Below are 26,902 nucleotides of genomic sequence, written 5' to 3' on the forward strand. Positions count from 1 at the left end.
GTGGCTCAGATGGTAAAGGATCCACCTGCAATGGAGGAGACTCGGGTTCGATTCCCTGAGTGGGGAAGATTATCCTGGAGAAGAGAATGGCTACCCACTCCAGTATTCTTGCCTGGAGGATTCCATGGACAGAGGAGCCTGGTGGACCATGGTCCATTGGGTCACAAAGAATTAGACATGACTGAAGTGACTGGGCATGCATGCCAGTATTCTCACCTGGGGAATTCCTTTGACAGAGGAGGCTGGTGGACTACAGTCCATGGGGTCACAGAGTCCACCACGAATGAGTGACTAACACACATAAATACCTATCCCCCAAACATACCTTTCTTTTTTTCTTAAGGAGATCTTTACTGTTGAAGATAGGTTTTAAAAAAAAAAATCTCAACTCCGTTTAAAAAAAAAAAAAGGGTAGAATCAGATCTGGAAGTCATTGTGACCACAGACTTGTAACCCCAGGGTGGCGTTTTTACAGCCACCATCCTGTCCCAGGCTGCAGGGCCCGGTTTCCTTTGCTGCTGGCGGAAGCCCTTGAATATGTCACAGCTGGTGTTTTAACCTGCTTCTAATTAGCGACCAGAATTTTAAGGTATTTTGGAGCTGCTTAGTAGGAATTAAGAAGCCACCCACTTCGTCTGCATCAATAACCTTTAAGATCTCTAGCATCTTGCACTATAGAGATTCTTCACTGGCGAAGTGACTCTCCCCTGGCATTTCCCCCCAAAGTTGCCACTGTATAAACCAGACGTACCTTTTTAGTAAAACTTCCCACTGATCTTAACCTCCACACCCCCTTCAAGAGGGGAATTCTGGTGTCATGGGTCCAGTTGACATTAGTGGCAAGTAGTTCAGCTGGCCCTGTATGGGCATAGAAGGATCACAGATGACCTCATTTTCCTGCTGCAATGATTTATGAGGACTCCTCACTGGATTTTGTTCCTTTTGCCTCAGAAAATAAGTAGCTGCTGAGAGAGACCACCTTTCCTCCAAGGCCATCATGGTACAGGGCACAGACAGAAATCCCAACTATCCTCCAAGTGAGGTTGACCTCATCTTGTCTCCACCCTCCCATCTCCCCAGGGAGACACTGGCAGGTCTCCTGGAGCAGCCCCTAGTCCTAGGGGGTTGGACAGAGCCAGGTTTGAGGGTCTCCAACCTCATTCTTCACAGGAGGACCCCTGTGGGACTCCTTGTGTTTCTCCAACTGGCCTTCTCAGGCTCTCTGAGCACATGTTCCCTTGTGGAGGGGGAATGAGCATGAGTCCACAAGGATGATGTCTGAGACTCCACTCCCTGCCATGGCAAGTCAAACCCCAAGCGATGGCGGCCAGAGCTCCAGCAGGGATCTGCCTCTGGCACTCTCATCCAAACGAGCATCCTGGCTTCTGAAGGATTCGACAGATGACCATGTTAGGGCTTGGTTCTCAAAAATCCTGAAGCACAGCTGCCAAGTACCCAGTGAAAGTCAAGAGGATCTTGTACATGCCACCCATGCCCTCACTGCCCACCCCATGGAGCACAGTACCAGCCAGAAGACTTTTGTTATGAAGGACAGGAAAGGCCAAATGGTTGATAACGTCCAGAGATGCCTGTTTTATTTCTTACTAGGTGATTGCATTTCAGGCTGGTAACAGTAATAGTCTAATGACCAACTCAACTTGTCCCTCTGAACTACAAACGAACAATCCCACTCAGCAAGAAGCAATGCTGTCAACAGCTAATTGGAAGGGGCTGGGTTTTCCAAATAAATGGTCTTGGTTGGCTGTGAGTGGAGCCAGAGGTGAGGCCTGAGATGATCCGAAAGGCCCTGACACCTGACTGAGATAGGCTGAAACCCGGGGAAGCCTTCTACCCCAAATCCTAAGAGCACAGCTGCTAGTTTCCTTTCTGAGGTCAGTTCAGCCCAAAGAAGGGGCTGAGCTGGGCCCAGCAGAGCCAACACAGGGCCCATTTTTAGCTGACCTGTCCTCAGCCTGCACTCCCTAGGGCACAGCCCTTTCTGCAGGTTCTTAGGGAAAAGCTAGGCTTCTGGCAACTCCTTGTCTCTTTTTAAAAGTTCTGCTTTGAGAAGAAAAGGGAACGCAGGGGTAACCAAGGGTGGGCAGAGGCTCCAGGGGCCTCAGGCCCAGAGCCACAGGGTGCTGGGGGCACAGTGCTCTTCTGGCAATGCAGGTCCGTCACTGCCTCTTCTTGGGAAGATGGCCAGAGGCGAGAACTTACTAACAACATTCTAAGATGGGAGGGGCTGTCCATTTGAGAAGGCAGAAACTGGGGGAAGGTCAAGATCAAGGGAGAAAGAGCTCGAAGGAAGGAAGGAGCAGCTCTTTCTTATCACATGGGAGGTGCTCCATCAAAGTAAGCAATTACTACGTGAACCAATACTGTAGCTCCTCTTTCTCATCAGAAAAGAACACAAGTTACCTTTGAGAGCTGGAGCTCCTCCCCTGCCCAAGATAACTACTGACAAGCTGGTGTTTTTCTCCTCAGATCAAGACAGACCAAGTCACTGAGGAAAGGCTGTCCTGGCAGGCAGAAGTTCTGCGCCAAGACCTCCAGGGCCGTGCCCCCACCCGGCTCCACCTGAGCGCCCGCGTGGCTCTGAGCCGCTGGGGCTCTGCGCATGCGTTCTAGCACCCGCGGCAGAGCCGGCGCACCCAAGGTCTGTGCCCACTCGGCGTTAGAACACCCGGGGGCGCGCAAAATACCTCACCCAGAGCCAGCGACCAAGAGCGCGCCGCAGCCCTCATTCTGGCCGGTTATGCCAGCCCCACGAATCCCCGAATAGAGTCTCCAAACACGGTGGTTTCTTCTGCTGCTGGAGAGTATGCGCACCCTAGGGTGCTAGCTGAGGAGTTAATGCAGAAAACAAGGCACCACAGAGAGGTTGGACACTTGGGTTGTGTGATTCGGAACACTCTGGAAAAGTCCAAGGGTGACGGGAAGAGGGGGGAGGGGGAGGAGAAGAATGAGTTTTAAATAAGGTCCCGGGAAGCTGGGGCCCCACTAGATGGGCTCTGGTTTGAGCTTTTCTGCTAGGAAGTCATTCACAAAGGCCTCCACAATGGCGGGGGTGATCTCCTCCACGTCCATCACGTACTTGGCCCGGGCTGACATGTCCAGAATGGTGAGTAAAGGGGCAGCCTCGGGCAGGTTGGTGTAATCTCGCAGGGAGTCAGTCATGTCATCCTGGAAGTCATCAGAGGGGAAGAAAACCAATGAGTTGTCAAGAAAGAGGGTAGAGAATCCCGTGGGCCCAGACTCCCCAGACACCATGGAGTGGAACCCCACCCCACCATCCTGGAGAGCCGTGGCCTCCAGGCAAGATGGGCTCTCAGAACGGGGAGCATGGAGTTGGGGAGCAGGGGACCCTGCCCTACCAGGGCGAGGGGGAGCTAGTTCATCAAATTCACTCTCTGCATCAGCTCAAACCCCAGGCAAGTCATCTTGCTTTATTAGCATGAAAGCAACTTTAACTTGTAAAAATGGGATGTCTTTTGATTACTTACTTTTGCAACCCACTCTCAATTATCTGCAGCCCCACTGCGGGCAGAGGGCTATCTGGACTTCAGCTTCGGAATGTTTATAACAAAACAGCTCAGTCCCCCCACCCCCGACCCCCATCCCCACAGCTGTAGGGGGCGGGCAGGAGTTGCACAACCAGTTCAGAAGCCCAGGCTTCTGCAGTACTACTGAGGTTTAACACCAGTACTATAGTAATCGTAGGTTCCCAGTGACTGTCCTGATAAATTTCTCTAGTATGAGGTATACCTTTAGTAAATATAAAGGCAAACAGAAATCCAAAGACAGAAAGATTTGTAAGGGGGCAGCCATCTGAGATTGGGCTTCCCAGGTGGCTTCATGTTAAAGAATCCGCCTGCCAACGCTGGACACCTGGGCTCAATCCCTGAGTCAGGAAGGACCCCTGGAGAAGGGAATGGCAAACGACTCTAGTACTCTTGCCTGGAAAATCCCATGGACAGAGGAGCCTAGCAGGCTACAGTCCCTGAGGATGCAAAGAGTTGAATAGGGTTGAGCATGCATACACACAGCCATCTGAGGTTACTCTTCATGCTGCTGTTAACAGGAAATGGACGCTCTATACCCATCCCCAGGTTGTTTCACTATAAAATGTGCAAAATTCTCCACTGAATGAGAAGACCTGCAGAAAAAGAGCTCATAGTATTCTGGGCCTTAAAGGCTGGCAAGCAGTTTCTGAGACAAAAAACGTTTCTTTCTAAAAGGGCAATTTCTTAGGAAAGATAAGTGATCGTCTTTTTTTTCTCCACCCAACAAACAGCACGCACTTCCCAGCAATGCCGGGTGATTCAGCATCTCTGGCAGTGTTCACCCAATTCAGGCCCTCCATTTGGGTTAATAAACAATCTTCATGATAAACAGAGGGGAGAGACCGGGACAAATCCCATCCATCCAACTCCCATTAGAAAGCCAAGCTCAGTGCCTGCTGCCTCCCCTCCTTCTGAGCAAACATGGGGAGATGAATTTTAATGTCTTTTGAGGCTCGGGAAAGGACAACTTCTGTCTGTGGGTGAGGACGGGATCAAGACAAAGGCCCCAGCCACAGGCTGACTGTGAAGGGCTGGAGTCCTGGGCTCAGAGGCACCCAGGTGGTGCCTGACGGTTCCAGCGCCCTGTGCCCACTTCCTTTCCCACACTGTCTTGCTTCTGAGGTTAGAGAATTGGCCAAGAGAGTTGCCAAGGCCAGGAGCCCAGGTTCAGGGCAGAGAAGGTTAGGTTGGGGGGTGTGGAGCTGGAGTAGTGGATGCCCCTATGCCCCTGGGCCTCTGCCTAACATCCTGGTCCAGGCTGGCCCAGCCCTGTACGGGACCCGGTGGACAGAGGGAGTGACAGCTTGTTTCCAGAGTCACTCCTGATCTCACATTCACTCCTCTCTCTGCCACCTACTTAATGCGAGGCTTTGGCAAGAAACCTCTCAGAGGCCAGGTCTCATAAATCCTATAAAAGGGATTCAATAATGGCTCACATGGGGCTCTGGGAGAGTGAGCCAGCCTGGGCGCACAGCCCTGCCAGGCCGGCCTCGCAGCAGCCTTACCCTCTCCTAGCCTCACTTTCCTCATCTGTGAACCCCTAAGGATGGGTAGGTGACGAGCACGTGGATGGTGCAGGTGCGGCACCTGGCCTGGCCGGGCCTATAGGAAACCTGCCAGCGCTCTTTTTTGGCCTTGTTTCTAGGGCGGCCACTGGAGCCCTGCAGCCCCGCCTCCACCCCGGCTCAGCCCTTTCCCCCTCCTGAGCCCATCTTTTCTCTCCAAGCCGCTGTTCTGGTCGAAGGGGTTAGAGTTTAATACATTCAGTGCGGCTTCCATTTGTGCTTTGTGTGGAGTGGGCTGTGTAGCCCAAGGCAGGGCCCTGTGAACCGGCTTTGTTCCTTCCACACCACGGCTGGGCAGGGTGACTCCAGCTGTCTTCCAGGGGCCCACCGGGTAGGAGCGGCTATTGAGGTGATGAATGGGTGGTTCAGGGTGTCTGGCCGCCCCTGGGATCCAAACACAGCGTGAAATGAGCACGGGGCTCGGACCGACTAGAGGTACAGATGGGAGCAAGGAGGGCGGGTGGAGCAGGGTCGGGGGGGCGCACTGGCTTCAAAATGCGTGTCTGTCAATAACTGACTGAGGCCAGTGCCTGGGTGGGGGGGGGGGCGAGAGGCAGCTGCGCATGCGTGGAGGGTGGCTCCGGGGTGGGGAACCGAGGGGGCGTGGCTGCGCAACCTACGCGATCTCCGAGATTCCGCGTCTGCGGGACCCAGGCTCCCCAACCTTGGGAGCCACTCCCCTACCAGCTTGGAGGCCTTCTAGGGACAGGCCTGGGGTGGAAGAGGCAGGAATGCTAGTAACGTCAGCATTCTCCCTGGGCTGGCGGGGTAACTGCAGGTCGGAGTGATAATCCGATCCCCATCAGCGTTCGGTGATGGGAAAAGGTCCCTTGGGCGGAGGGGTGTCCGAAGACTAACCAGTCTCTTTGTAAAGTATCAAGAGCCTGGCTGGGACCCAGCCCGGAAGGAGTAAGTGCTGTCCACTATCTTTGTGGCTCCCTAGCAGCCGGGGTGGGTGCAAGAGAGAGCTTCTGTTCTAGGAGGGCCCCCTGCTGCCCGGGGACTGCTGGGTAAGAGATGGGAAGAAGGAGGCAGCAAGGGCCGGAACTGGTTTTCCTTGACTGATGACACCTTTTCATGCTCCATTTGTCTGTGGGCTCTTGTAGAAGCACCGTTACCCCAGAACCCCAGGCCCCTTCAGACATCCCCAAGGGCTACATCACTCGTGTTCTAAAGGTCTGCCAGCGGAGGCAGCCCGGGGGGCCCCGGCGGCACTCACCTCCCCCGCCACAAAGAACAGGAGCGGCGCCTCCTCCTCTTTGGCTTTGTACTTGGCAATGATCTTCTCAGCTATTGGCTGGATCAGCTGCTTGGCCGCCTCCGACTCGCCGTCATCCTCAGAATCTGTGACAAGGGAGAGAAAGACACAAAGCAGCACTGGCTTGTCAATCAGATGGAGTGGTGCCCAGGTCCAGGCCCCACACGCCCATCTGGGCGGCCCCTGAATGGAAGCAAAGCCTGCCCTGGGACACCGACCTCGCCTCCTGGATGCACGAGGGTGTGTCCCCAGGCACAGGCCAGTTTCCTCACTGCTCTCTCAGGCAGGCTGTTCTGCATCATGCCCCCAGGAAGAACTCACTTCACCTTCTAGCACTCATGCCCAGGCAAATGAAATCCTGTTCACTGAACTCCTCACAAACCCACCTTGGAAGCTGAGCCTCTCCTAAGCCAGAACCTGAGGCCCTGGTGCTCTTCTCTCCATCATGGAATAAGATGCTCTGTCCTTGGATCCCTGACTTCCTAATGGTGGTGGGTCAGGACTGCAGTCTGATCATCAGCTTTGGTGGCAGCTGGGAAGCACTGGGGCACTGGCATGCCAACTTCATAGCTGGCAGTGGGACTTGCCTGGGAGGGGACAGGCTGACTGTAGGGAACCCCCAACCAGGCTCCCAGAACCCCCTTTGGGCATCTCTTGCTTCCAGCGAAGTAGCAGCATGGGAGCACCTCACCCCTGCTGAACCCCATAACCGAGACCCAGTGCAAAGCAGGGGAGGGGGGACAGGTGCCTGCAGAAGACCTTCACCCAGAAGTCCTCCCAGGAGGCCCAATGTGCAGGATCAGCCCCATACACTCTAGATTCACCTCTGATTAGCTTGGTGATGCTGGAAACTTGCTTTGCCTCCCTGGGACCCTGTTTCCACATCTACAGATGGCCAGTGATGTTCCCAATTGTCCCTCCTTCATAAAAGCTTCCCAGGCTCCAGGCTGGGGGTGTGTGAGCCTGCAGCAGGCAGTAAAGCCCCAAGGGGAATGGGTCCCCAAGGCCATCCCTTCCCAGGGCCACTGTCCTCCAAGTACAAGGCCAGCCTGCAAGCCAGGATTCCCTCCAGTCCACATATGGGCTCCCCACCTGGGGGACCCCAAACCAGACTTCCAGAGAATGGGGGTTGGATGCTACACACATTCTCCAGCCCCTTCATTACAGGCGGCAGCAGCTCGGCCATGATCCTGATACCCAGACTTAAGTGGAATCGAGCAATGAGACCTAAGACAGAGGGTGAGATGGCCCTTGGCCAGCAGTTACTCCGTTTGCAGAAGGAACCAGGGGTCACCCTACGGGCCTGCTGGGAGCCTGCCGCAGGTATTCCTGTGTCTTCCTGCAGGGCAGACTGGTTACACACTGAGCACGAGAGGGAGAGGCAGGGAGACAGAGGGGTTCTCAGCCCCAGAGATGCCACCCTGGGGCAGCTCCTCAGAGCACAGGAAAGAAGCAGCAGCAGCTGGGGGTGAGCCCTGGCCTGAGGGGGCCCAGCCCCACCCCACCCCCCATCCCCCCTCAGCTTCTGTGCAGCAGCCCCGCCTCCAACAATGGGTCTGTTCATCAGCGGGCGAGGGCTTCCTCCCTGCCTGACCTCTTCTTCCCAGCTGGTGGCCGGGAGCAGCTAGAAGGAAAGCAGAGCAGCAGCTCCCTGCACAGCCACCACAGGGGAGAAGCATGAATAAATCACCGGGGTCAGAAGCACGGCAGCCAGAGACAAAGGCCCAGGCTCTGCGCTGCTGGAGACTGAAAGAAGCTGCAGGGACAGACCCCCCTGGCCCCCTAGTGAGCTCTGCCCATCTTGTTCCACCTGGGGCCCTTAGCTGAGCTTCCTACCTACAAACAGGACGAGGCAGGGGCCCTCGTTGAGCTGCACAGCGTTGGAGTCGGAAAGCTCCAGCACGGGCTTGGGGTGCCACGGGAAGCCCCTGCAGTCCTCGTCGTTCAGCACCTCCACCCGTCCCTGCCGCGTGATCACCTCCCCCTGCGGGTCCAGCACGATGAGGGTGGGGATGCCTGCAAGAGAGAGAGCGAGCGAGCTTGGCTATGGCCCCACAGTCCATGGGACAGCACCCCCGGACACGGTTTAGTCCTCGAGTGGAATCCGGGCTCCACCTTGGAAGAGCCACGGAACCCCTCTGGGTCTGCAGGGGACTTCTCCACAGAACCCCGAGCAAGTCACGTCCTCCCTGTGGACCTCAGACCCTCCACTGCCATGTGGTAAACACACTGCAGTTCCCACCTTATCCCACTATGGAAGGATCAATGAGGCTGTGCATTTAAGAACTTCAGCCCTGGGTCTCAGTACATAGAAGAAAAATGAGAAAGCCTAGAGAGGTTGGATGACATCATCAACTCAATGGACATGAGCTTGAGCAAACTCTGGGAGATAGTGAAGGACAGGGAAGCCTGGTGTGCTGCAGCCCATGGGGTCGCAAAGAGTCGGACACAACTGAGCAACAACATGAGGTCCCAGAGAAACAGGAGCTGCTCCCCCGCCTGCAGGAATTCTCAACCTCAGCAGGTGGTATGAACGCATACTCCCCTGCAGTGCACACGCAAGGGTGTATAGACCAGCACAGATCACAGCAGGAGGGCCCCCCCGGGGGAGCACAGGGGGTCTGTGGGGGGAGGAGCCTGGGGCAGTGGACGGGAGAGGACAGCTGGCCACCACCTCCAGCCCCGCTGCCTGGGGCGGGTCCAGTGCCCGCTCTGGGAGGACAGTCCCTGGAGGGAACATACTGGCAGTGCTGCGGCCCTCACATGAGAGTCCTGGGCTGGGGTCAGAGATGCAACACCCAGCTCCCCACAAACCACAGTCTCCCTACAACCATAAAGCCTCAAATGGAAGAATCAGAGGTGACCCCTTCTGGGTTACAGGGGCATGTGGGTTTTCCAGCTCCCTGCTCCTTGCGCCCCACTCTCTGCTGCTTCTCCTCCAGCCAGGGACCTCAGCCCATGGAGGCAGCCTCGGCCTTGACCTCTGAGGACACTTGTCTCCCCACTGGTCCCTCCCCTCCTTGCAGTAACCAGCCACCTCCCCACTGGAGCTGACCGGAGCTAGATGGGCCAGGGAAAGCCAGAGCAATTTAATATTTATAAATTCTACAGCTTTGAGTCAGTAGTTTGCTTCACTGACATTTTTCTTCTCTGTGGGGGGTGGGAGGGGGGAGGGATGCTGAGGTACCAGAAACACAGCCGTGGTGTTTTGTAACCTGTGTGGTGGCCGGGGCAACAGGCATGCAGGGGTGGACCTGCCTTCAAAAGGAAAAATGAGTGCATTATGTTCACATCTATGAGAAGGAGAGGCTTGGCATGTTGGGGAGCAGGTCCAGAGAGAAGCACCCCCTAGGGACTGCCTTTCCCACCACACACATCACATACAAATGCACATGGCCAGAGCCAGCACTTTTGGGGCTTTTAGGACGCGCCCAGAGCACAAGAGGCACGGGGCATCTTCAGCCTCATCTCATATCTGCTTGGCATCTCCCAGAGACCTGCAGTTCACATCAGGGGTCTCCCTATCCCAGATGGGGCTGGGCTTGAGTCAGCAGCCTGTAGGGGCCTGGGGCTGGGGCCCATGACACGAAGGGCCAGCCCGCTGCAGATGAACGCCTCCCAGTGCCATGCCCCATCTCAAAAATGCTTTGGCAAAGTTGTTTAATCAGTTTCTGAAATTGGGCAATTTCTAGTGTTGGGTTAAACCAGGTCCCTGCCCACCGCTATGATTAGACACAGCAGCAGGCTTGTTTGTAGCCCAGACATAGGATGCTGGGTTGGTCTGTGGCAGGCAGGCAGGCACAGAGGATGGAGAAGGGAGGAAAAGTAAAATCCAAAGGCAGAGAGGCTTGCTTTCTGGTTTGGGGCTTTGGTTTCTCCAGGTGACTTATGGGCTTCTTTGTTGCCATGGCTAAGGCCTGTCTCCAGTCCTTGCCGGTGGGGGGGAGGCACCAGGACAGCAAGGCAGGGACTCGAGCCCCCAGGTGACTACTGGGGGTTCCTCAGCCGATTCCATGGAGGGACAGCTCCCCTGGACCCTCCCCACCCCTCCCCAACAGCTATGCAAAAGCAAAGGCCCCTTGTATTTGGTGCTTTAAGCCCAAGGTGACAAGGTTAGGTTGACTGTGGAGCACAAACAGAAAGCGACTCGGTATAGTGACCACAGAGTTCAATCCAGAGAAGCCCACTTCGAGCACATGGACTGGGAAAAAGAATTGACAAGCACCAGTTGCTTTCCTATCACTGACCGGATCTTGGGTTAGTTTGGCCCCAGAGCCCTAAGCGTGTACACCTCTCTGGGGATGAACCAGCCAGAAGGAAGCTCAATCTTGTGGCATCTGCTCAGTGCTCCACCCAGTGTGGGGACCTCACCCTGGGATGTAAGATTATCCTCCTTCTGCCAATGGTCAAGTTGCCTACCCAAGGTCATCTGCCCAGTAAGTGGGCCAAGTTGGGACAGGAAGCCTGGTCAGCTTGTTGGCAAACTGCTGCTCTTTCTACCAGGCCAGTCTGCTGGTGGGGACTCTCACAGCACCATGGGTTGGAGGGTGGTCATCCCCAAGGAGGAGCTGGGCAGGGCAGGGCACATTCCTGCATCCATACCTTCTGCACCACCCACTTCCCTCTTCTCTGAGGCTGTGGGGGAAGGAGGCTGAGATATGGTCACCTCTCCCCTTTCTCTCCCATTCACCCGCTTCCCCATCCAGCCCCTCCTGCCTTCCCTGTTCCCCCGTCCCTTGAAGCAGGTTCCCCGAAGCAGAGACTTCCAAGGAGAAAATAGGGCAGAGCCTCTAATGGGAAACTTAAAGGAAATGGAAAATTTCTAATTGATGCCTTTGTACAAAATAACTTCCACACCAGCAAGAGGCTTCTCTGAAGGGAATGAAGAGGGAACAGTTCATCTCTGCTTCTCTTGAACTTGTCGTTTCCCAGCTAGGACAGTGCGGGGGGGGGGGGGGGGGGTGGGGGTGGGGAGACTACAGTGTGGGTTCCAAGGAAGATGCAGGCAAGTCATTTACTTGCTCAGAGCCTCATTTACACACCGTCAAATGGGGGTAGTGGGGGTTTCTGATCTTACTTGGGTGTAGGAAGGAGTAAAAAGATGACAAGTAGAAAATGCTTTTGAGCAGGATATCTGGCACAAAGCACTCTATATATATCAGCTCTCATTATAACTAAGTCCATTATTATTATTATTATTATTAGTCATCCCTAGGTTGATCATTTGGCTCTTGAGAAGGGATAGAAGACCAGTGCCGAGGACTTCCCTGGTGGTCCAGTGGTTATGATTCCACACTTTCGCTGTCAGGGCCCAGGTTCAGTCCCTGGTTGAGGAACTAAGATTCTGCAAGCCGTGCGGTGCGGCCAAAAAATAAAAATAAGTTAAAAAAGTAAAAGGAGAAGACTTGCTTTAGTGATATACACGGGAACCTCCACGGTGGCTGGAGGGAGTTTGCTCAAGAAACAGAAGACAGAGGTGAGATCAACACCACAGGGCGGGCTCCAGGGCCGGCGTGATGCTGCCGCCTCCAGACGGTGTTCCCTTAGGCGCACCACCCCAAGCTCAACCTCTGGGCGTAGACACGTACTCTACACTCCGAGAGAGGGCTTCGGCCCCAGGCACCTCCCTGGGGAGCTCGGGTAGACCATGCCAGAGCCTCTGAATCCCCTTCACCATCTCCCTGAAAACCTAGAGAAGAAAGAAAAGGCCTAAGGAGCTGGCTCCATGCTGTTCCCTCTTGGGAGAAGCCGATTTGTGACTATGTAAAACAATCTCAAAGTCGCGCGTACTAAGACTGTCCCATGGTTGCGTTTGGCTGCTTTTCTATCGCCAAAGAAAGGGAGTTTCGAAGGAGGTCTTGGGTCTGGGGGCAGCACCATCAGCGGGTGGGAGAGGAGCCGGGCAGGGCTGTTTCTCTGCTGATAGATGACCGTGTGAGCACAAAGATTGCTGGGACTGGGGAAGAGAAAGGCAAGGAAAAGCAGGCCCCAGGACAGGATACAGCAGGTTAGGGCACGTGGCAGGACAAAAGGTAATCATGGAAATACATGGTCATCATGAAGACTGTAGCAGGATGGAAAATGTTTGTAATATGTGGTTAAATCGAAAATACAGAATACACAGTGCTATGTGTACAATTACAACTGTGCAGAAATATGCTTGTAGACAGAGACCAAAAGGGACCCGGAAAAGTGAAAACAGTTGTGTGAGGAAGGCAGGCATGCGGGTGAGATATACATTCTTCTTAAACTGTCTTATGATAAATTCATTCAAGTTAAATAAAAATCAAATAAGAACTGAGGGGCAGTAGGGGTGGGATGACAAATACAGACCATGCTTTGGCCACGTCCACCACCCATTTCATTCATCACATCCCCCTTCTCTCTCCTGCTCCCCGAAATCTTCCCCTGCTGGGACAGCTAATATTAGGAAAGGAAGAAGGCAGCTAGTTTGGGAGGTGAAGCTCAGAAAAACCCAAGGGAGGTCAAAGGGATTAGGCTCACTTGAACTTGGCCAGAAGGCCCGCGTGGCCCTGTCAGGAGGCACAAAGACCTTTTTTTTGGTGCCACCACAAAGCAGGCAAGATCTTAGTTCCCCAACTAGGGATCAAACCCGTGCCCTCTACAGGGCAAGTGCAGAGTCTTAACCACTGGACTGCCAGGGAAGTCCCGAAGAAGACATTTAAAATTGCAGCATTCTTATAGAAAAACCAGAAACAACCAAATATCCACCAAGAGTGGAACTGATAAACAGATAAACAGGCTGTAGTACAACAAAGCACTTCATGGCACTGAAATGAACCAGATGTAAATATCAACAGGGATAAATCTCAAAGACATAATGTTTAGAGAGAAAAGCAAGCTGCAGAACGCTATTACAGCATGTCAGCACTTAAGTACACTTCTACAAACACAGCCAGCACGACCTTACATTACTCATGGATTCACAGCCACAGAGCAAGCATTTGAAGAAGACTCACACTGAATGGGTGGTAGGGTCACTGCTGGGCACCCCCAGCACCCCGGGGAGAAGGACGGGGCTCCGAGGAGGAGTGGAGGGAACCCAGCTTGGTGTCTGTTTAATGCTCCTATTCATTTCTATACTAAATATTGGAAGCAAAGGTGTCAGTTCTAGGTGGTGGCCACAGGGGTGTTTGTTATATTATTCTTTGTCCTTCCCTGGTTTTTCTTTTTTTATGTTCTCAAAATGAAACAAGATGAGCAGAGGAGAGCACTGAGGCTGCTCTGGAGGCCCCGAGGCAGCCCCCAGCCACCCTCCCCAGGCCCAGGGCGGGTGCACCAGCCTGCACCAGCCCTTTAAATCCTGAGACTTGCCTACAAATACAGCAGTGTCAGCCCCTTATCCTCGGTTCATTGAAAACCACAATGAGGACTTCCCTGGTGGCTCAGTAGTAAAGAATCTGCCTGCCGATGCAGGAGACATGGGTTCAATCCCTGACCAGGAAAGATCCCACATGCCACAGATCAACTAAGCCTGTGCACCACAACTGTTGAGCCTGTGCTCTAGAGCCCACACGCTGCAACTCCTGAGACTGCGTGCTGCAACTACTGGAGCCCGAGCACCCTAGAGCCCACGCTCCGCAACAAGAGACGCCACTGCAAGGAGAAGCCTGCTCGCTGCAACGAAGAGGAGCCCCACTCGCCGCAACTAGAGAAAAGCCTGCGAGGCAACGGAGACCCAGCACGGCCAAAAATTAAATAAATAATAAAAAAGAAAACCGCTATGGCTGAATGTTTCATTTCTATAGAAAATAGACACTGCCTCACATCCATTTTCTGAAAAGGGGCTCAGAAGGGAGAGAGAGGGGAGAAGGGCAGGGAGTGGATGAGGAAGGTGGGGGAAAAGGGAAAAGGAGAGGAAAGCTAGAGGATGAGGGTAAGGAACAAGAGGGCATGAGAGAAACAGAAGAAAACCAGGTGCTGGGAGAGCAAGGGCCTCTCGGCAGTGCCTCCAGGGCTTCTTTGGGCCCTGTCCACTGGCCCCAAAGGGGGAAGGGGAGGGGAGACAACAAAGCCAGCGAGGGCCCCTAACCCAGGAGAGAATGCGCTCCAAGCCTCCCTGCGGAGAACACTGTGTTCTCAACAGCTAGCGTTAGACAATGGCTAATGGGATTTGCCTTTCGCCAAGTGTGTCCAAACCCTTGCCTTAGAAACGCATTTGTCAACAGCTTATAGGGCTACAAATTCCCCGGTCTGCACAAAATGCTGGGAGGAGGGAGGCCAACCCCTCTGCTCCCCAAGGCAAAGGAAGTGGGTGGAGGCCACATGCCAGGCCTTGGTGAACTCAGGCAGCCAGAACTGAGGCTAGATCACTCGAGGGAACAGCACCCAGCCCAGAAGCAGACGCCTCCTCAAGTCCCAGACCCTCCCTGCACCACCTGGATGGACACCTGAATGAAGTGGCAGCATCTTGTGCAAGGCCTCCTTGGGACGCTGGGGGACACTCAGAATCCAGGGGTGCTCCGAGCCCAGCTCCCGAGGTGCCCAGAGGATTCTGGGTTCTCCTGCACAGTCTGAGCCTGTCCGGGTGACACAGGGGAGCTCTGCCCTCATGGGCCTCAATGTACAAAGTGACAATCTGATCAAGTCATCTGTGCACTGCCCGGCACGAAGACAGGCCAGGTGGAGGGGGTTCGGCTTGGGTGCAGGCAGTGGAAGATACCCGACTCCACGCTGTGAAAGAATCCTCACCAAGACATCCAGGAGGACACAGCAAGTGGGGTGAGAGCTGAGGACAGAGTCAAGCAGGGAGCGCGAGCTCTCCCAGATACAGCCCCATGGATCTGCCGAGCCAGACAGGCGGCGGGACTCTCCAAGGACTCTGTGCGTGCATGGAGTGTATGGTATGGATTGTGCACATTGTGATACTGCAACATAATAAGGCGTGTATATCTGGCCTTCACCCCCAGTTCCTGGAACAGAGCTCCTAAGACTCTTACGATTTCCTGAATGAAAGGGGTGATAGGAACATCTTTTGTTATACTATTTGGTCTTAGTCCCAGATCCTGACACAAGAGTTTCCAAGACCCTTTCAATCGAAGGAGTAAAAGCCTCTTTTGGGATGCTAAGATGATGGGTGTGGGTCACCAGAGAGACGTGGTTAGAAGGTTGGAATTTTAAGATCCACCCCTGGACCTCAACATCTGGGGAAGGGAGAAGAGCTGGAGGTTGAGTGAATCACTGATGGCCAGTGATTTAAGCACTCATGCCTACATAGTGAGACCTCCATAAAGGCCCCTCAGTGATGGGGTGCAGAGAGCTTCCAGGTTGGTGAACAGTGGAGGTGCCGGGAGGGTGAGGCACCTGGAGAGGACATGGGAGCTGTAATGGAGCAAGAAAGAAGAAAGGAGATGGGCAGATGCACAGACATTCCAAGTTACAGACTTAATGATGTAACAGATGGTTCCATGGCAGAGAGGAGGGAGACAGGGAGTTCAGGAGGATTCCGCACCCCCACTAAAGCAGGGCTGCTAAGGACAGAGACACACACCTAGGGTCGGGGGGTAGTCTGGGCCATGGGAGATGCCAACAGGGAGGAAAGTGATGGCCCTGGGACCTCAGTTCCCCAGACAATCACCCCTCCACATCCCTGTTACCCTGTTCGTGGGCCAGCCTGTGCAAGGGTGCAAAGGCATCTTCTCAGTAACCCCATCCCCAAGACCCCTAGAACAAGTCATGGATTTTCTCTTCTATATATCTATATGAAGTAGAGAAGTATATCTATATTTTAATCTTGTATTTTGGTAGTCAAAGGCAGTGGAATGTTGACTGGTAAGATCACAGGAAGAAGCAGCACGAGACTTTACTAACAACATGCGCTTCTACTAAGCTACTGGACCCTTAATGTTCAGGGGACCCCAAAAATGTCATGAAGTGAAAGTGACCCTGTGAGGCTGGAGCTAGACCCGGGGATGCAGAGGCTGCCTGCATCCTCTTAGGTCCGCTGACCCTGGAGCCCGAGGGAGTGGCCTCTCTCTCCCCACAGGCAGGCCTGTCACGAGCCACAGCCTAAGACCTGGCCGCAGTGGGAGCACAAAGAATTCATTAGAAATCCAGGGGATAACGTGCCCCAGGGGATAATGAGACTCTTGAGAGTCCCTGGAACTGCAAGGAGAGCAAACCAGTTGATCCTGAAGGAAATCAACCCTGAATATTCATTGGAAGGACTGATGCTGAAGCTCCAATACTTTGGCCACCTGGTGAGAAGAGCCAATTCATTAGAAAAGACCCTAATGCTGGAAAAGATTGAAGGCAAAAGGAGAAGAGGGTGGGAGAGGACCAGATGGTTAGACAGCATAACTAACTCAATGGACATGAACTTGGGCAAACTCCAGAAGATAGTGGAGGACAGGGAAGCCTGGTATGCTGCAGTCCATGGGGTTGCAAAGAGTTGGATACGACTGACCGACTGAACAACGCCAACAAACAATGTGCCTCTGGGATTTCTCTTCCAGTCTAGCTTAAATGTCTCTACTGCACTGATTTTCCTTTAATTAAAATTTTCCAAAAGCTCCAAAGTCCAAAGGGCCAAGTTCAAGGACCACGGCCTGGTGCTCACTGGCCTTATCACTCAGTCTCCCTATATAGTACACCATGGACATCTTGCTCTGGCCTTTGGCCTGGAATGTCCCAAGCCCTCTGCCTAAATCCCAGACATTCTGTAAGGCCCTGCTTGAGAGTCACCTCCTCCAGGAAACCTTCCTGGCTCCAGAGTCCCAAGCCAGAGTCTCCTGTGAACTTAGATTATTCCATTGTGCAGCCCTCCATTAAACGCTGCCTTGAGAAGGACCCTGGGAGGCTCTTCCACTCCCTTCACTGTGCTTCAGTGCATTTCTAGCTAGATAGGGTCAGAGGTCAGGGTGAACCAGCAGTGTCAGACAGGCTGCTTACAGGACTGAATCCCAAGGCCACCCAAAGAGGCCAATGATCAGGAGCAGTTGGCACAAAACGCTCTGCCAGGGGGAGAACCCAAGAGTCAGGGAGGGGGAGGTGGGGAGCTGGGAAAGCAGGCAGGTCCAAGCTGAAGACGGACTGCCGCAGACAGCAGGGCAAGCGCTCCGCGGAGCCAGCAGACAAGGAGCAGCGGGACGGGCCAGTGCAGAGCTGGGTTCTTTTGTGTGGTTGCCCGGCCGCTGCTTGCCTGGGCACAGGGCCTCTCCAGATCAGCTTTCTGATCCTCAGATGAGGGCTCCTTGAAGTCTGGGAACCACATATGTGCTTATCCACACACTGCCAGGCCTTAAGAGGCTGAGCCAAATGAATGCATCTCTGAAAACGCTCCTTTCTCTCCTTGCTCATTTGTGGTCACCCGCGTGCTGGCTGTCTGGGCCACACCTAACAACCAGGGCTCTGACCGCTGTTCTATTTGTATGTTGACAGCTGGAGGAGTCGAAAGGAGAGTTCCCTTCTCTGCTCTCGGAAGGCAGACAGAAAACAATCAATTTTTTCATGCCCTGCCAACATCTGCTGGAAGGGCACCCTCCAGCCTCAGTTGTGTGTCTAAAACTAGCGTGGACTCTCACAGGCCTTGTGATCTCTCCTCAAGGAGACTGCTATTCTGTGTCTCCTCCACTACCAAGGGCCCCAAGGGCCCCAAAAGGCATCTCATGGAGCAAAGGGAGAGGAGAGACCCCCACCCTCAAACTGGCTGTGCGTGATATAGGCCATCCTTTGGTAATTTAATACTTTCAGGTGATCTCAGGGCCTTAGTATCGACCCCTAAGAACAGGATCTGCACCTCACTGGCCTCTGCATCCAAGAAAGGGCAACTCCCCTCCTCAGAGAAGAAAAAGCTTATGCTGCACTGAGGACCTGTGCCTGGAAAGAAGATGAGAGCCCACCTGACGGACCAGAGTGGCCAAGCGAGGCCCAGCACACACTTTGCTATATGGGATGAGTTTGATTTCCTGAGTCGTCATACAAAGTGTCACCTATCTGACCAACACATTCTAGTTCTTCAAAAGACATCACCCTACTGAAGTTATTTCCCAAAGTGGATCTCCTCTTGTCCACTCCAGGGCAGCACTGGGATAACCTTCCGGTTTTTTATTTCCCAGCAAATTCAGTGTATAGTAGTGGTTAGTGGAAACTCAAGAAATAGAAACCTATCCATTTAAATCTACCCCACCTTTTTTTCAAAAAGGATTGGAGGCAGTTTAAAAAGTGAATGATATAATTCAATAAAAAACAGATGAAAACTGAGACTTCCCTGATGGTCCAGTAGCTAAGACGCCATGTTCCCAATGCAAGGGGGCTGGGTTTGATCCCTGGTCAGGGAACTAGTTCCTAGATGGTGCAACTAAGAGTCTGCATGCCACAACTAAGACCTGGTGCAACCAAATACATAAAATAGTTTTTAAATAAATGAAAACATCCCACTGAGAAGAGAGCAAGGCAGGAAGAGAAAACAAAGCTAGGATCTAGGGCATGCAGAGAAATTGTCAGCTTTGCAAAACTGCTAAACGTGGTTACAAATTCAGTTCTGAGTTTTCTCAGGGCTAAAGCAAGGAAAGAATTGTGGTCTGTGAGGAAATCCAAAGTATACAAAAGATGAGAGAAAACACAAAAATGCACCTCCAACTGCAAAGAAGTCCAGTTTCTGCTAGGTGCTATAGGGTAACTTCCTGAACATAAATTCCTACAAGTGGGATTTTGAAATCAAAGGTTCTGTAGATTTTTTAAGGCCTCTGGTGTGCATCGCCAATCTCTCCTGGAAATTTTGTCCTGATTAGATTCCTCCTAGCAGCCTGCTCGGAGAAGGCAATGGCACCCCACTCCAGTAGTCTTGCCTGGAAAATCCCATGGATGGAGGAGCCTGGTAGGCTGTAGTCCATGGGGTTGCTAAGAGTCGGACACGACTGAGTGACTTCCCTTTCACTTTTCACTTTCATGCATTGGAGAAGGAAATGGCAACCCACTCCAGTATTCTTGCCTGAAGAATCCCAGGGACGGGGGAGCCTGGTGGGCTTCCGTCTATGGGGTCACACAGAGTTGGACACGACTGAAGCGACTTAGCAGCAGCAGCCTGCTCTCTTCCCTACACTGGGGATTATCCTTTTTTGGAGAGTAGAGTTCTTTGCAAATGTAACAGGTACAAATTCAGTGTTTTTATCTGTAAATCATGAATTAAAATTATCCTGAATATTTTTCTTATCCATTCTGACTATGCATCAGCTGAATTGCCCACCTCATATCCTATACATATATATTTTTAATTAAATTGTTTCTTTCCCTTTTTTTGACTGATGCTGAAGCTGAAGCTCCAATACTCTGGCCACCTGATGTGAAGAGTTGACTCACTGGGAAAGACCCTGATGCTAGGAAAGATTGAGGGCAGCAGGAGAAGGGGGCAACAGAGGATGAGATGGTTGGATGGCATTGTTGACTCAATGGACATTATCTGAGCAAACTCCGAGAGAGTAAAGCACAGAGAGGCCTGGCGTGCTGCAGTCCATGGAGTCGCAAGGTGTCAGACGTGACTGAGTGACTGAACAAATCTGGAAAGGGCTCTTTTTTTCTATAAAGGAAATAGATTCTTTGCCATATTGTTAGTTGCCTTTCTGTTAGCAAGTTTTCGGACATCCAAAACTTTATCTTTTTTAGGTTGTAAAATAAAAGATTTTCCCCTTTCTCCCTAAGTCTGTCAGTTAAATATTAAATGCCTACTCTGTAACCAACACTGAGACTTCCCAATTTTACTGAAAAAAAAGGATAAAGTAACTTGCTCAAGGTCAGTCAACAGTAGGGGAGTGCCTTCAGCAAATACTTGTTGAATGAATGAATAAGTGAATTGAGAGACATGCAGTTTTACTTATCCCCATCAAGTGGCAATTTAACCCTTGGTCTAGGGTCATCCCTTATCTCAAGAAATACTGCTCCTATGCTAAGGCACACATGTTTTAAGCCTCTCTGCAAGCAGAGTGCTGGAAGGAAATACACCTGCACCATCTCCTTTAAACTAACCAACTGGTACCCATCCTGCTGGAATAGTAAACCATGTCATGTCACTCCACCTCTGTTTGGAAGGAAAACTGCTTTCATCTTTTTAATTACTAGGAGACCTAAAGCTCCAAAATTCTCAAAGGATTCTCAAGGATTCACAGACCTCGACTTCATGCCCAAGTGCAGAGCCCGGACAAGCAGCACCGGCAGCACCTGGGGGCTTGCTAGAAAGGCAGGATCTCTGCCACACCCCAGAACCACTGAGTCCGAATCTGCATCTTCACAAAAGCCCCAGGGAGTTCTTGCGTACATTTGAAATTAAGAGTCATTTATTTACTTTTTGCCACACTGAAGGGCATATGGGATCTTAGTTTCCCGACCAGGGAATGAACCTGAGCCCCCTGCAGTGGAAACATGGAGTCTTAACCCCTGGACCACCAGAGAAGTCCCAAGAATCACCAGTTTTAGATGAAATATCAATTGCTTGAAACTAGCTTCTAACAAAGCAATATGCGTACTCTAAATGGTGAAGAAAAAAAGTTAAAGAACCTGATAAGTCCCCACAAGCTGTGGGGTTTGTGGGTAGATATTGGTTTGTCTCTTTTTTTCCCACTCCCTATAAAACAAGGAATACTGAGAACTCAAATATTAGCTGTTAACTGTCTAGGGCTGACCAGGATCTGGTACCACTAATACAAACAGAATGAATTTAACTCTTAATAGGCCACCAAGAAAAAAACCCGGCTAGGTGAAGACTTGCTGTTTAGTTGCTCAGTTGTGTCTGACTCTGCAACCCCAGGGACTGTAGCACACCAGGCTTCTCTGTCCTTTACCATCTTCTGGAGTTTCTCAAGCTCATGTCCACTGAGTCAATGATAACATCCAACCATCATCCTGTCACCCCCTTCTCCTGCCCTCAATCTTTTCCAGCATCAGGGTCTTTTCCAGTGAGTTGGATGAAGGCTGGAAAAGAGGTATTCATTTAACAAAGAATAAAAATGCATATTGTCTCACTGCTGCTGCTGCTGCTGCTGCTGCTACTGCTAAGTCGCTTCAGTCGTGTCCGACTCTGTGTGACCCCATAGACGGCAGCCCACCAGGCTCCCCCGTCCCTGGGATTCTCCAGGCAAGAACACTGGAGTGGGTTGCCATTTCCTTCTCCAATGAATGAAAGTGAAAAGTGAAAGTGAAGTCACTCAGTCGTGTCCGACCCTCAGCGACCCCATGGCCTGCAGCCCACCAGGCTCCTCCATCCATGGGATTTTCCAGGCAAGAGTACTGGAGTGGGGTGCCATTGCCTTCTCTAGTAACCATTATTTCTGAGAACACCATGATCAGTACTTCAAGTCCAAGTTTTCGACACTCTCAGGAAATCTGTTCTGTCACCTACAAGGCAGTGCCCCCTCCTCACCCTTTACTCTGAGGCTTCAGCAATGGTGAGAAGTACTGGATCTGCTTTATCCAATTCATGCTCCCAGCAACTCTTTGTGGTAATTTATCACCTGCATTTTGCATATGAGGAAACCCAGGCTCAAAGAACCTGAGTGATGGAACCAAAGGTCACTCTCAGGTCTGTTGACAGGTTTCGACCCGGTCACTTGGGCGTGTGAGCTCTGTAGCCCAAGCATGTCAGAACCCACTAGGCTGGGTGGTGAGAAGTAGCTGTCTCACCCAGACAGGCACTTTTTCTTTACAAAAAATGGCTTTAATGAGGTATAATCTACATACCACAAAACCCACCGCATATTTTTAAGATGCTGAAGAATGTGAACATTCATGGAAATAAAGATGTTCTTTCCCCTCCAGAAGGAAAGCCAAAGAGGTGGTGAACCCAGATGAGCTGGATTCCAAGGAGCCCCGGAGTCGGGAGCGCCTACCTTGGATTCCATACAGCCGGTTGAGGCGCGACCGCCGGGCCTCGTCGGTGTAGGGGACTGCAAGCCACGGCATCTCACTGAAGTACTGTTTGAATGAGTCCTCGGACCTACAGAGACACATGCACAGAGACAGAGCGCTATTACTCCTCAAGGCACCACCATTGGGTCCTCCTCACCTCCCACTAAATTGCATCCAGGGTCCTACAGACGCCCCAGCTTCTAATCACTGTGCTCCCCGGATGCCAGGCTGGGGAAGGACCGACCCAGTGCACAAGGCCCCACACAGCAGGTGGACGCCAGGCTGAAACGCCAGGCATTTCAACAGACTGCTCCTCTGCAGCCTACCCAGTCAATTCATGCTCAGCTTTTCTTTTCAACATGGACAGGTCTTCCTTTAATTAGGAGCCTAGATGTTCAGACATCTCCTTCCCTGTAATGCTTGTAATCTGTGCATATAACTGTGATATGCACAGAACACTTTTAATCAAGCATACACCTATGATTCCATATCTAAGAAACTCTAAGAGTGATAAATCTAATTAAGTGATAGAAGCAGATCAGAGATCTGTGGGGCTGGAATTTGGGGGCAACTGAGAAAAGGTACAGGAGTTCTTTTTTTTTTAGAATTAAAAAAAAATTGGCTGCACCTCGTTGCATATGGGACCTTAGTTCCCTGACCAGGGTTTGAACCCACACCCCTTCATTGGAAGGATTCTTAACCACAGGGGAATCCCACGAGGGATTCTTTTCATTGAGGGGAATGTTCTATATCTTCACTGTGTTGGTGACACAGGTACATACATTAGTCAAAATCCACTGAACTGCATACCTAGAATGCATGTATTTTATTGTATGTAAATCATACTTCAATAAAGTTGATGTTTTTAACTTATTTTTATTTTCAAGAAGACTTACTTTTTTTGGTGGTGCAGCTTGTGGGACCTTACTTAGTTCCTCGACCAGGGATTGAACCAGGGCCCTTGGCAGTGAGAGCACAGTGTCCTAACCACTGGACCGCCAGGGAATTCCCAAGTTGATGAGTTTTTTTAAGCTTTAAAAAGCCCTGTGACATGGCTTCAAGCTTGCCCTAGGGAGCAGAGGGGTGGGCCCAGGGGCCAGTAAAACTGAGCACAGCATCATACAGGCATTAAGGATACGGCAGTGCATACAAGGCCCTCAGTGTGTTGGCATCTCAGCGATCCTTCTGTGAAAAGGAAGCCTGGTGGCTCGGTCTGAACTGGGGCTGGAGTTTTGTGACGAAGGAAGGTCACTGATGAGTAAAGCCAGCGAGAGGGCAAGAAACAGAGGAAATTAAGGCTAAAAGGCCCTGACATACTCTGGGAAGAAAGTCTGCACTTTTTGTTTTGTGGGCAGACCCCAGAAAAAGCATGTGGCCAGAGCTAAGAAAAATGAATGCAGAGCCAGCTAAGACAGGTGTCATATTCCATTAGTCTCTGGCTCTTTTCTTTACATCCTCCTTCTTCCATATCTACTCACCACCATCCAAAAAGTTGAACTGACCAGAAAAAAAAGGCATCCTAATCTCCAATGCCCCAGGCCAGAATAAGGATGTCCTTTAATACTGACAGCAAGAATGGGTTTTTCTTGGCTCCCCTTTAGACAATTACATGATTAAATATGAAATATATCTGCCCTTCTGCCAATCATCCCAGATAGGTCTTCCCCAAGCCCTAGCCCCAAGTTCTCAGCTACAGAGCATGAAAGGCAAGAGCCATCCATCCACCTGTGGAAAAGAGGAGACACACCACCACCCTGTCCGCCAACCCGTCAGCACACGTTACCTGTCCGCACTAACAAAGATGATCTCGAATTTCTGGCCTGCCTCCTTGATCTTCCGGTAGGACTCCACCAGGACCCGGGTGAGGCTTCGGCAGGGTGGACACTGCAAGAAATGAGTGGGAGCCTGCGGCCTCCGTCCTGCCTTCTCCTGCCCCAGTCCCAGCCGCCTGCCAGCAGAGCCCGGTTCAGCAAGACCCACACTGAATGTGGATCGCATTTCCAGTTTATGGAAGAGGCAGAAATAAATATGCCTCTTGTGATGGTGAGCATGTGGGGTCAGCGGGCAGCTGTTAAAATGAATCCCCTAAGGGAACATGGGGAGCCTTATCAGAATGGGTTAGGAGGACTCCCCTTTTTATTTATGTATTTTTTAGGGGGAAGGACCTTCCTTTCAGGCCAGTCCAAAGAAGTCCTTTTCTTGCTGCTAATATCATTCGTAACAGTAAGCACTGGAAGCATGCCAGCAATGCACGAGGCCCAGGAGAGAGCAGGAATGCCAGGAAATGACACCTGAGCAGTCACACCTCCAGAAGCCAGCCCCAGCTAGTTTCGGTGGTGACATCACTGCTCCCTTCTGTCTGGATGAAAGAGGGACCCAGCACTCACCCAGTGTGCGGAGAAATAGACTCCCACGTGAGACCCCTCCAGGCTGCTGCTCTCCAGGGACTGCCCGTTACTTCTAAGCAAGGGCCCTGCAATGACTTCCCTGAAGGGTTTAGGTCCCCAGGGGAATTCCAAACCTGAAACAGGCAACAGATGGCGAGAAGGTTAAGACTCTTCCTCGGGGCCTCTGACCCAAGAGGCTTCCAGGATGCACAGCGCGACAACTTTATCACCAAATGGTATTGGCTAACATATCCATAGGACTGGCAGCTAGAGCAGGAATAAAAGCAGGACTCATTCATGGCAGAGCCCTACCTATCCTCAAAGCCATGGTTCCTGAACCTGGAGGATCACAGGACCTATCTCCTGGGGAGCTTCTGAAAAGTACAGAAGCCAAAGTTACCCGCCACCCCCTTCCCCACCCCTATCTCAGGATCCTGGGGCAGGGCTAAAGATGCATGGCCAAAACAAGGCCAAATGACTCCCCAAGTAACTGTGATGATGGGACAGTTGGGGAATCACTGCCTTGGGTATTAACCAAGTATGCGTGCATGCTCAGTCACTGAGTCATGTCCGACTCTTTGTGACTCTATGGACTGTAGCCCACCAGGCTCCATTGTCCACAGGACTTTCCCAGGCAAGAATACAGGAGTGGGTTGCCATTTCCTCCTGCAGGGGATCTTTCTGACCCAGGGATAGAACCTGCATCTCCTGCATTGGCAGGTGGATTCTTTACCAGTGATGCACCAGGGAAGCCCATTAATTCTGAGTTTCTTCAATTCCAACCCCGGGCTCTCAGTGGCTCCCAACTTTACATTTTAGAATCAGCCAGGGAACTGGTTTTAAAATCTGAAGCTCCTGGGTCCCACCTCCAGAGATTTTGATTCAGCTGGTCTGGGTTGGGGCCCAGGGAACCAAGTGAGAGGAGAATTTCAGTCTAGTGAAAGGAAAGTGCAAAACCACTCAACCCAGATGGTTGACATTCTGATGACACATAAGCCCCAGGCAGGAAGAGCACACAATATGCTCCCCGCTCAACAGAACAGCGTTTTCTCACAGGGTGGTCCAGGGACCACTGGCTCAAAATCGCCTGGGGTGGGTGGGGAGCGGGAGGGAGAAGCAGATCCTGGCTGGAAAAGCAGGTGGCTGAGTCCACCCTGAAACACATGGAACCAAAAATCTCTGGGGGTAGGGCTGGGGAAGCTGGGTTTTTAACAAGCTTCAGAGTTGGGGGCGGGGGTGTGCACATGTGCGTGCCTGTGTGTTTACACTTCAGAAGATAAAGACCTGGTTCTATTGTAACTGCCCTGGTTTTTACTGAGGGCAATTTTTTGAAGAAGATGAAATTTTTACTGGGAAAATTTGTGATCAGGGCTGAACTCTGTAATTGGATGAATACATGAGGGACGGAAGATCTTATAGCCTTTGTATGACTCCAGTGCCCAGGGGAAAGAAAGAGGCCATGGACAGCCTCTGAGCAAGGTGACGAGAGTCACCCAGACACGGCCATCCACCCAGCTGGACAGGAAGACCAAGGCTCAGGATTTGGGCAACACCAAGGAATGAGGCTTTCCTGGTGGCTCAGATGGTAAAGAATCTGCCTGCAATGCAGGAGACCCGGGTTCGATCCCTGGGTAAGAAAGATCCCCTAGAGAGGGGAATGACAACCCATACCAGTATTCTTGCCTGGATAATCTCATGGACAGAGGAGCCTGATGGGCTGCAGTCCATGAGGTTGCAAAGAGCTGAACTCAACTGAGTGACTAACACTTTCACTTTTTCACTTCAAGAAATGAGGGGCGCTAGGGCCAGGAGAGCAACACAGAGACTGCAACTTTGCTATCGTAATATATACTTTCTAATTTATTTATTTTTAATTGAAGGATGACTACTTTACAACATTCGTTAGATTTTTGCCACGCATCAACATGAATTAGCCATATGTATACATATGTTCCTTCCCTCTTGAGCCTCCCTCCCACTTTACACCCTTTCCCACCCCGCTCTAGGTTGTTATAGAGCTTCAGTTTGAGTTCCCTGAGTCATACAGAAAATTTCCATTGGCTATCTATTTTACATATGATAGTGTATATGCTTCCATGCTACTCTCTCCATTCATATCACCCTCTCCTTCCTGCCCCCTGCTACGGTAATATTTTCAAGAGAAAAAAAAAAAATCCCCAAACCACACAGGCTGCCTCTGTTTGTGGAGGTGAGAGCTGCTGCTGAAACAGCAATAGAAGTCAGTAGCTGGGCTCAAGCTGCTTCTCA

General features: G+C 51.7%; 1 protein-coding gene across 2 annotated transcripts in view; it reads right to left on the reverse strand.

Moving 5' to 3' along the window:
- Positions 1–1,566: 1,566 nt before the first annotated feature.
- Positions 1,567–26,902, reverse strand: part of NXN (nucleoredoxin) — a 161,036-nt gene continuing 135,700 nt past the window's right edge. For both annotated transcript variants that reach the window (XM_025280927.2, XM_044940603.1), the window contains exons 3-8: positions 24,635–24,768; positions 24,031–24,131; positions 22,229–22,335; positions 8,226–8,405; positions 6,351–6,475; positions 1,567–3,186 (exon numbers count right to left, since the gene is read on the reverse strand). In XM_025280927.2, coding sequence (XP_025136712.1) covers positions 3,004–3,186; positions 6,351–6,475; positions 8,226–8,405; positions 22,229–22,335; positions 24,031–24,131; positions 24,635–24,768 — 830 coding nt within the window. In that variant the 3' untranslated portion in view covers positions 1,567–3,003. The remainder of the gene's footprint in view (positions 3,187–6,350; positions 6,476–8,225; positions 8,406–22,228; positions 22,336–24,030; positions 24,132–24,634; positions 24,769–26,902) is intronic.

This window comes from Bubalus bubalis, chromosome 3 (genome assembly GCF_019923935.1).
Source record: "Bubalus bubalis isolate 160015118507 breed Murrah chromosome 3, NDDB_SH_1, whole genome shotgun sequence".
NCBI classification, from domain to species: Eukaryota; Metazoa; Chordata; class Mammalia; order Artiodactyla; family Bovidae; genus Bubalus; species Bubalus bubalis.